This window comes from Eurypyga helias, unplaced genomic scaffold (genome assembly GCF_000690775.1).
Source record: "Eurypyga helias isolate BGI_N326 unplaced genomic scaffold, ASM69077v1 scaffold14583, whole genome shotgun sequence".
Classification (NCBI taxonomy): Eukaryota; Metazoa; Chordata; class Aves; order Eurypygiformes; family Eurypygidae; genus Eurypyga; species Eurypyga helias.
In genome coordinates this window covers 36,439-47,126 of record NW_010239306.1, presented here as the reverse complement: position 1 = coordinate 47,126, position 10,688 = coordinate 36,439, and the positions used below count along the sequence as shown (strand labels likewise).

The 10,688-nt window shown below is 44.4% G+C and overlaps 1 protein-coding gene across 1 annotated transcript in view; it reads right to left on the bottom strand.

Annotated features, from left to right (window-relative positions):
* Positions 1-9,151, bottom strand: part of STAB1 (stabilin 1) — a gene marked incomplete at its 3' end in the record, with an annotated part of 48,751 nt that extends 39,600 nt beyond the window's left edge. Inside the window, exons 1-5 of the mRNA XM_010148108.1 lie at positions 9,128-9,151; positions 4,312-4,448; positions 2,752-2,867; positions 1,478-1,563; positions 377-446 (exon numbers count right to left, since the gene is read on the bottom strand). Coding sequence (XP_010146410.1) covers positions 377-446; positions 1,478-1,563; positions 2,752-2,867; positions 4,312-4,448; positions 9,128-9,151 — 433 coding nt within the window. The remainder of the gene's footprint in view (positions 1-376; positions 447-1,477; positions 1,564-2,751; positions 2,868-4,311; positions 4,449-9,127) is intronic.
* Positions 9,152-10,688: the final 1,537 nt, after the last annotated feature.

The following is a 10,688-nucleotide window of genomic DNA, read 5'->3' as shown; positions in this document are numbered from 1 at the left end:
GGGAAAGCAAAAAGGAAGAAATTGGAAGACAAGTGGGGCAGTTACAGGAGTCTGGAAAACAGTTGGGAAGTGAGTGTGGGATGTAGGTTAACAGCCTGGCTAAAAGGAGAGGGAAAATTGGGAGAGCCCTGGTAAGCAGGGAGAGAGATTTACAACAGGAAACATGGACTGATTTGAGTGAAAGAGTGAGAATCATCTGTCTAGTGGGACAGTGGAGAAGGGCACAAAGTCAAAATGCCAAGACACCTGCTGTTGAACACTGCCAGCTGGCATCCCTTCCTCCTCTCCAGCACCCTTCTTCACTCAACCTCTCCTCTCCTCTTTTCTTGCTCTCAGGTATTCTTGTGGAAGTTTCACCTGAATTAGTCATCCTTACCTGACTCACAGTCTGGGCCAAAACGATTTTCATCTCGACAATTCTGGCAGGCAAAACCACTGTACTGCTCCTAGAAGAGATGCGAAATGTCCCAGATGTTATTTTTCTGTATCATGGTATTGTTCCACACACTGTTGTAGTTCAAAGTCTCTCCCCAGTTCTGATTATCTGTGACAGCTGAAGCAATACAGTGAAAACTGATCTGCTGAGTGCTCCAGAAGTATCAATGAGCCCCCACAGCAGAGAAGATCACAGCGTAAGCTGACACACAGAGGGCATGCAAAATGCCAGCAAAACTCTGGTGGGCATTGAAGAAACGACATCCTGATCACAGGCTGGAATGCATCAGCTGGCTTTTGATATCTCTCTCAAAAAGGAATTTGGAATTCACTAATGCCAATGAAACTTTTTACATTGATTTTACATATGCTTGAGCACATATTTTAAGGTGTTAAGTCCAAAAGTAACTTCCTCACAAAAGGGCCCAAAGAGGTAGGATTTCAGCTTATCCCTTCACAATGCTATTAATAATGTTTCAAGTCTGACACTGGTCCATTAAGCTAAAAATTTTAGAAACACTGCTCCACACGATTCAAAAGCACAGGAGTTGTTTATGCTTTCGTTATACCAATCTGGAGCTGTAAAGAAAAAAGTAAACATCTGCCCTGAATTCTCTTTTTGGTCCCTCTTACTCTTCCTGAGAGAGGGAGGATCTGCCTGCCGAGGTGCAGAACCAATTCATTTGGGAAGTTTAAAGTCCAAGTCTGGAAAAGGTGCAGCTCATTAAGAGCCAAGTATCTCAGGGCTTCTTGCAGCCACAGACACTGATTATTTCAACTGATCAGAGGGTTAAATCCCTACAATTCTTTCTTCATTTCTCCCTAGAAATCCTTCACAACTCCATACCCTCACCAACAGCGCCAACCACACCAATCCCCAAGGAAAACCACAGACACTGATGATGGAATGAAAGAAGGTGCTAATGACCTACCAGACAGAAGGTCAGCCTTCCTCCAAGGCATGTTCACAGACACTACACAACTCCCTCTGCTCCCTCTGACAAAAGCACATCATCACCCTCAGGATAAATCACGCACTGACCTTGCAGATGCAGGTCCCATTTTGCTGCATACCATCCAAGCATGTCCCATGGCCATTGCAGGGATTTTGAGAGCCACCTGGACACTCTAGCAGGCAAGAGACAAGCCAGACAAGATTAAACAATCAGCACTGCACCCCCCTTTCCATCTCCTCTTCCCCCAGGCATTCCAGTTGTGCAAAAGCAATGGCCTCTTCACCAGCAAAGTCCCTGCCTGCTATCCAACGCACCCAACACTGGCCCAGAGCTGGTGAATATGGCCAGAAGTGGCACCAAGGAGCAATTTGGCTGCTAGCTAAAAAAAAATCCTTTTATTAAAAGCCCAAGGAAAAGTCCGAATGGGCCATAACTAACTAAAGTTCAGCAAAGGCACTGAAACATGTTTTGAGATTAAGTCACTGCTGCTAGCATCAGAGAGAGGCAGTATCAAACATCTGAGGGCAGTTCTGAAACTCAGGACAGGTGGGAGCCTGCTCTGCAAAGACACTGAGCATTTTCAGCTTGCCTTGGCTTCACAAAGAACTAGAAATGTGCTCAGACAAACACGGTCCACACATCTTTGGAGTGAGGTACCTCCAAATTCTGAGGACTATTTCTGAAAGTTCTAGACACATGATTCCTCTGACGAAGCCAATTGCTTACTCAAACCACTTCTGCGCGAGAACAGGCTCAAGCTCTCAAGGATCTCCTATTTTCTGCAGGACTGGAGCGTGTCTTTCTGTATTCCAGTAGTCAACCACATGACAAGTGTTTAGCTTAGTAGGTCTTGCTTTTGGATTTTTGGGACAAGACAGAACAAATACTCATTATTTGGTATAAGCCTGAGTGGGAGCTTTGGGACAGTTATTTTCAGCTTGGATTGGAACTGCTGAGTATTTTCTGTGGCTGAATGGCCAACTAACTCCAGACTATACAGGATCACACGTGGCACACACACTGCAGACTAGAGGGACATTAGTAAGAAATATCTTCCTCTTCCTTTGGAAACTTAAAGAGGAACAAAAACATCCCTTTCCAAAAGCTTATTTTTAAAGAACAGACAAAAGGAAGTTCCACCAAAGGAGATTATGTTAGGTGTTAAAGAGGATTCAACCCATCTGAAGCAGGAATTCCTTCCCCATTATATTCTGAACTTCCCAGACAGATAATGGAGACCTTGTGAATGTTTGAGGAATAATGAAAACTAATCACCTCAATGTATATTTAATGCCCCCTACTAAAACCGTTTTGACTTACTCAACGGCTAGAGAACGTTGCGAAAAGATAAAAAACTTACCATAGCACTCTGTACCCCAGAATCCTGGACAGCATTTCTTTTCCTCAATTTCCTTCTTACAAATGTGATGGCACCCTGGCTGGGAAAGGGTATTTTCTCCTAACTTGACAGTGTATCTTAAAAAGAACAACCCAAGACGCATGATTAAGACACAAACATACCACACGCCTGTTGGAGGGTTTCTAAGCAATCACGCTGCAGTGCACTGAACTCTGGATGGAAGGCTGGACACTCATTTCCTTCCCCATACACGCACACAAGGTTTTGCACTCGGGTTATGTCTTCTCTAAGGATGCCCATTGATTTGAGTCTCAAAGACTGGCTACAAGAAATCTGCCAGGGACTGAATATGAAACAGAACCTTTGCAGTCTGAGGGCATCAGGTCAGAAACCTTGGATGCTGGAGGATCAGACAGCACAGAAATAAAGCTAGGATCTCCAGGGTGACACAACGTTTGACTTCACACTGAAATAACCTTAGAAGAACAAAGTCTTCTTGCAGGACTTGTCCCTTTCTGTCGTGCACTAAAGATTCAAGATTGGGATACTGGAAATTTGGATTTAATAGCTGTGTTGTTCACAGATTCTCTATTCAATCTTGGACAAATCCCTTAAATCCCTCAAACAAGCATCTTCTTGTCAACCCTCCATCCATCACCTCTACACACAGGGTAAGCCCTTGGTGGCAGTGTCTCATGTTCTGCACGTACCCAGTACAGGACTATTCCTGGAACTACCACCGGAGCAGATAACACTCAGAAAAGCTGCATACACTCACATTATTCTTACACTTCATTTTATTTTTGGCACAACATCCTTCCCACAAGGAACTTGGAAAATGTCTCAAGAGCACTGCCACTTTGGCTTTAATCTGCTTCTATGTGTGTCTGTGCAAAAACTGCCATAAACTGCAAAACTGCTCCAGCTATTTTTAGAGTATCTCAACAGAATAGAGAATTACAGAAAACAGTAGACAATGGAGCTATATATTAACTTTTAACATTCCCTAATGAATAGATACACAAACAATAATCTATATTGTTTCATTTTTTAAAAACTTCCTGGTAAACTCAGTTTTCCTTCACTCTTTTCCTATTAGAGCCAAGCTCAACAGAATAAGAGCGAGGAACACATGAACAAGCAATTGTCATAAAGCAAAGTAGGAAGGTAAAAAGTTCAGAGGATTATTGCCGGAAGCTAGGAGGATATACAGGGGAATTATCATGACATTATTCTCCCAACTATCCGCTACGGGATTCTGGGTCTGAAACAGGTTTCTGTGCTAGACAGGCCCCTGTTAAATTGCTACAGCCAGACTAGCAAACTCAGGCTGCTTAGGGCAAGTTATCAGTAGTTGTCATGTAATTTGTTCTGTGTATACAGAACCTTATGCCCAGCAAAAAGCCCGTGGGATTTGCCAGAAGACAAAAGCAACAATAATAGGGGTCAAAAATCCATTTTTATGCATCTGAAAACAAAACTCTCCTGAAGGCACAGACACTACTCCTTGCATAGCAGAGCTGCACCAAAACCTTAACGTGGTTAGGAAACAGGCCTTACCTGCAGTCCCTCACTCCCAATCCTTGGGTGGTCTTTAACCAGCCTCTTGGACAAAACATTCTAGGCACTGCAGCACACGCAGTACACGCTGTATTCAAGGTAAACATCGTCTTGATATTGCATCGCATGGATTTTAACTTAAACAGAAAAAAACAGAGTGGAAATAAGCCAAACATTACATTGTTACCTGAGCCATTCATCTTGCCAACCTTTAATACCTTTATCAACATTGCACCATTTTTTAGATGCCACTGGGGAGGGCAGTGACTGGTGCAGTTGCTGGGAGGTACAGCACACACTCATATGGGCTAAACCATCACATCACGCTGCCGCATGGCACTCTGCTGGGATCTCAGCTAGAAGGCAGTAGGGCAGATCACAGCTATCTTATCTTTCCCCTATGCCTCACAGCAAAAATTCTAACCGTTTCAAAAATAATCATAACCGTCCTCCGTTAATTTACGCTGATCTTTGGCAAACATGTGGTAGTGGTATGTGAGGACAAGCCCTAAATTAACAACCCTTGCCAGACAACACTGAATTGAAATACAACACAGCATTTCTGTTTTCCATGCCACTGATACGACGCAGTTCACTGGTGGTATCATTGCTGTTTCATGGGTCTGAAGAACGGAATGCGTTAGTTCAGTCTGTTTCCTGGAGCCCAGGAGCTGGTCACACAACTATTTCTCATGGCTATTGTCTTCAAGAAGGTGCGAGGGGCAGGAGGTTGGATTGAAAGGAAAGGTGCATTCCCTGCCCACCTGGATGGCCCCTGATGCTTTGACCCTAGGTGACGAGAACCCCATGAACACTGACAAGAAGATTAGGTAGGAGACTTGCATAATTCACCTGGCTGGTGAATAAATTCAGCATTAATCCTTCCACCTAACTAGAGTAATTTTAGGGGTTTAGACTTCCTTATTCTGTACCCCTGTACCCACCAACTCTGCTTCTCAAATGAAACACAGCCAGAGCAGATGAAAAACATACAGCCTGAGAGCAAGTAATCATCATCATCATATGCCAGCTTGTCATTAAAGATCACAATTTTACCCCAAAAGGGTTTCCTTGTATTCCTAAACTGCTGGAGTTGAGCCACTGCATGGAAACCTCATTGATCATTTTAAAAAGAGACAATGTTTGCCACTGACGATGGCAGAGAAAAGCTGGGAGGCATGAGCTGTGTTCGTCCCAAAAGGTCACTGACTGGAAAAAAACACCACCACAGCTCACCTCAATTGTGCTTCTACAGGCATCATATTTTCTAAAAAATGTAAACGTTAGGTCAAATTTTGGGAGAAGACCTTGATCTGGGTTTTTTTTAGGCCAATCCTGAACAATGCTGTTAATGCAGCAGCTCTCCTGTGCCCAGAACTCTCTATTTTGGATTCCCATCAAGCAATCTCAGCTTTGCTTTGTCTGAACTTAAGCCTAAATGCATACATTTGCTTCAAGGCAAGGGAGGAAGCCCATGGCTTCCCATCAGCTATCAACAGCTCAGGAAGGCCCTCCCAGATGATAGCCAGCAGACCATGTCAGGAAAACCTCCTGAGATAACCCTCAAGTCCCAGGTCCACAGGGACATCTCCCTGGAACAGTTTCCTGACTCACACCCACGTTCCCTCTGTCTGGAGTTGTTGAGCTTTTTCTCAATGAAGTTTCAATGAAGAAAGTGATTCCTTTGTCTGTGGTGGCCCCTCACATAGCCATTCATTTTCAGTTGTGCATCTGGGGCTTTCCTTACTGTACAGTAACCGCCACCTCTTTTGGTGGCAGAATCCCCAAGAAACCTGTTCTGTCGAGGACTCCCTCACTTGAGTTACAAACAGCTCAAAACCAATCTGAGATCCACCAAATCCACCTATCCGTGTTCTGTGAGCACCAACTTTTATCCAGCAGAGAGGGATCAGCTTTACTGTTCCATACATTTCCACCCCACTGGTGTAGAGAAGAGTCAGAGGAGATGTCCCATTTTTCACAGGGCAAATCAGAGAAGACAGCCAATATGGATGGACAAATGAGGTGCTACCTCCTTTGTACTCCTGTCTCATAAAATCAGCAGTGCCACTGATGGGGTAGGGAAGGAGCCCATCCACCCACCTGATCCAAGTACAAATTAGGACTTCAGGTTAAAGCTGGACTTTTGAAATGAGCCAGCTGAAGCCAGGCACCCGTTCTAACAGAATGGTACATCTCCTGCCTTTATAGTCCCATCAAATCCCAGCTTTAACCTTCACTGCAACAATGCCTCAGGAAAAGGAATGAGAAGACGCTCAAGGAAGAAACACAGAGGTGGACACCTTCCCATGAGTTATGATGTTAACGTTGTCAGAATTACCCCACAAACCCTTATCGGGTGTCTGGGCTACCCTATCTGCATGAAAAAGACCACACAAACAGTAGAGGATAAACCGCTAAACTGAAGTTCTCCAATTTTCTATTTCATCTTTACTTCCAGGCATCAGGAGTTGGCTGTCAGAGTTGGGCTGTTAAATGTGTTCTCTGTCACAGTGGCGGAAGACACCATTATTCACACATTATTCCACCCTCCTTCTCTTTCCTTTAGCAATGTGGCTCCATCTCTAAATGGGGATGGACACTGGGAGAGGAGGAGAGCTGTCACTCCTCCCCATTGGCATCTTCAATTATTTGCCAATAAGAAAAGCCAGTTATTGTGGAATACCCCCTGTCCTACCTTCCCAGCACACTTACTGAGCTTTAGGCAACTTTCCAATAAGATCTTCCCCTTTTTATAAGGAAATACGCTTGTGTCAGCAGCAAGAGGTGGGACGAAAGAGGAAGAAAACAGCTGTGTGGAAAATGATTAAAAAAATATATTTCCCTTCTTATTTGAGTGACAAAACTGATGAAGCAGTCATTTTCTGGAGTGTTTTGCTTCTTAGGAAAGCAGAAGAGGGAATCAAGGGACATAAATACAACAGTTTGATACTCAGATTTTGGAGGGGATGAAAGATAGACAGGAGTTTGAGTCAGAGGTGACTCCTGGGGCACAGCCTCATGGAAAACAATGATGCACTGCTCCCTTGGGCTCATCTGTGACTGCTGGTTCTAAGTTTGAAGATGCTGGAGAGGAAGGAGTGAGAGGGAATGTCTGTCCCTGCGATGCAGCTGTGCTGCCTGGTGGGCGCAGAGCCAGCAAGGTGCACAGTGGCTACACCGAGGAAAGGGGGTGACACCCGCCCCGACTCAGATCAGATGATGTTATGAGCTGGGGTGTATCAAACTTCAGGTACAAAGCAACAGAAAAAGACAACTGGTGCTTTCCAACAGCTCCGAAAGAAAGGAGGTTTTTACAGTGGAAGTCATGTAGCAGTAGGCGAAAGAAGTTAAGAGCCAGGGTGTCTGTCCAGACTGAGCTATGTCTTGCCAGGGCTGGACTGCGTGTGCTCCCTGCACTCAACCACACGCATGTGCACGAGCAGCCACTGCCCGCTCTGCTCAGCTGAGACATATTTGAGCTTCTGAATGCTGCCGTGCTTACTTCCCTCCTCTCAATCCCCGCTTAAGACGTTCCTTACTTCTCAAGTACTCATGTTTTGCTTATTCCACCTCAAGAGAATAAGTTGGGGAATTTTTTTTAAGGGCTAGTTTCATCCCCTCATTTTTGCCCTTTATCTTTTCCTCTCAAATCATAACACAAATCCTTCTACAGCAAAACCTCAAGGAAAAAAGAAAAACACATTTGGACGTCAGTGTTGGGCTCCAACAATCCTGAGAGCCAGTTCTGGAGCCTGTCATTATCTAGTGAATCACCAGTTTCCAGTGCATTTGCCCTTTAAAGAACAGAGCTGTAGACACATGCTTGAGTCATTATAGTCCTGTACCTTCCCAAGAAATTCCCAGTAACGCTTTAGCTGAACAGACCAGAGGCTCCTGGACACACAAACCCCTCACACTTGTCCAAGGAAGACACTTTTCAGCATGAGAATGAACAGCCAAGCTCAGAGGATCACGTACCACAAGACCTACCTTTGCCCTGGGTGTTTGCCACCATCTCAGGTGCAGAGCACTGGAGGCAGAGGGATGCAGAGAGCACTCCAATCATTTCCCACCTGCCTCCCTTCCTCCTCCAGCACTGCCTGGGACTGGCCTTCTCCCAGCAGAAAAACTTCCACGGCTCTCACATCTGCTGCATCTTCCCCAGCCCATACCAAGAGGAACACAAGGAACAAACCAGGCTAACAAATCTGCTGTCACATTTGAGCCATCAAATCAGAGCTCCGAGGTAACATCACTGATAAAAAGCTCTCTTGTCACTCCTGATGGCTCCTGCAAGGCTCCAGCAAGCCAACGGAGGCCTCTTGCGGAATCACAGCACTTCTGTTGCAATCTAACCCAATGGCCGTCCTAAACTACTGGAGAAGACTTCCTTAGATCCTTGTTCTTCCTTACCTCCCATTATGTCCTTTCAAATGTTTCTTCTCTTTCGCCAAAAAGAGGGAACCTTTTGGGGAAAAAATTCTAGAAGGGGATTATTTTTTCCTGGATTAAATAAACTGCTCCAGAGGTGCACTCACTGCGAGTGGGCACCCACTATCCCGATATTTTAACTGTTTCACGCCAAGCCAGACACCTCAGCGATTATAGATATCAACACTGCGTCTCAAACCCAAGAGACCAAAATTTTGACTGGCAGCAGCTGAAGAAGTGAGCCCATGCCCCTGAACACACTACGACCTGGAACCCATGCCTCCAGACAAACAAAACCACCAGCAGGGACACTTCTTCAAACCATGTTTGTGCACAAGTCACCTTAATTAACCTACAAACCCAAAGGTTCCTGACTTCTTACCTTATCCGTATGCTTATCCGTCATTTATGGCCCTTTTATGAAAGGGTTGATACAAAACCTTCCACCCAAAGTTCTGACACTGAAACATCTTTTCACTGCTCTGGCTTTTCTAAATTAAGTCTTTCAGGCTCACAATCACCTTTGTTAGCACCAGTCTATCCACTCCCCACAAGGTCCCTTTTTGTCATTCAGGACAACCCTTGCATAGCTTTGATTCCCAGCAAATAAGATTTTCAAATGCCCTACACAGCTGCTGACTTTGTAGGCCAGTTCATTCCTCCAGCAGCAGGACACAAGAAGGGCGATGGCAGAAGACAAACCAGTATGAATTAGTGTGAATTCTAGCCTACAGAAAATGGGATGCCTCACCAGGGAGCCCAGAGAACAGGTCTACAATGCCATCATATGCTCCTCTAGATGCTGTTGCCAAACACAAGCAGGGAGATAAGGAAACTGAAATAAAATCAACAAAATTGAAACAGAATGGAAACAAAAAGGAAACAGCGTTTCACGCTCCTCACTGGGGAGCTGCTGGGAAATGTAATTGAAACAAAGGTATTTACTGGTTTGCGCAGCAACAGTTTGATGAGATTTAGAAATTTTGTGTAACATTCTCCTGGGAAACTTCTGGACCTGTCCTGCCGGCTGCTAAGATCCCATCACACGTACTGAAAATCATGGAAGACAAAGTCACCGAGTATATTCCTTTCACATTGCTACTTCCACATTCAGTGCTGAACATAAAGACAAATTTAATCTGATCTAAAATTCAAGCAGCTCCCTTCCAACCTTATTTTTTATTTTTAGTTCCTCAGTTTAGACTACACACATACCTACACATAAGCAAAGAAGATACTCGACAGTCCTAAAGTTTCATCAGGGATGTTATTGTACACCTAACTAACTGCCAATGAAAAAAGGAGTTTTGGGGAGGACTATTTTACAACACGCAACTGTCCAAATACGAAGAACCGTTCTCGGAACATTCAAACAAACACTTGCGGACTTACCTTCTGACTCTGGCAGTCAGCTGTGGGAGTGAAGCATATTGCTAAGAAGAAAAACAGCAACCCAGGAGGATGCATTTTCATGCTTTTACAGGCAGGACCCTTTCCACAAAGGGGGTGGTGATAGAGGCTGCAATTTCTGTAAGATAAGACCGCCTACCAAGAATCAGATCCAAGACAAACCAGAGGTTAAAAGTAAACAGGGAGAGAGCATTTTTGTACTGTGCTCTTCGGCTGCAGAGCCTTCAGAAGTGGATCTGCTACTTTTAGCATTACGTCTGAATCAACACTACCTTTTTCTTTCTTTCTATTTTTTTTTAAATGCACAAGCAGAACTCCTTAGTAAAAGGTTTACTCAAAACAGGAACATCTACGGATTTCCTCTTACATATCAGTTCAAAACAGAAGGAAGGAAATCCTTAGTTTTCAACTAATTGGAATGAAAAGAGGTTAACTGTATGCTTAACCAAAGGCAAACACAACGGGCAAAGTTAAATACCATGAATTCACGACGGGTAAGTTAATTTCCTTTTGCCACTGATGTTGGTATGTCC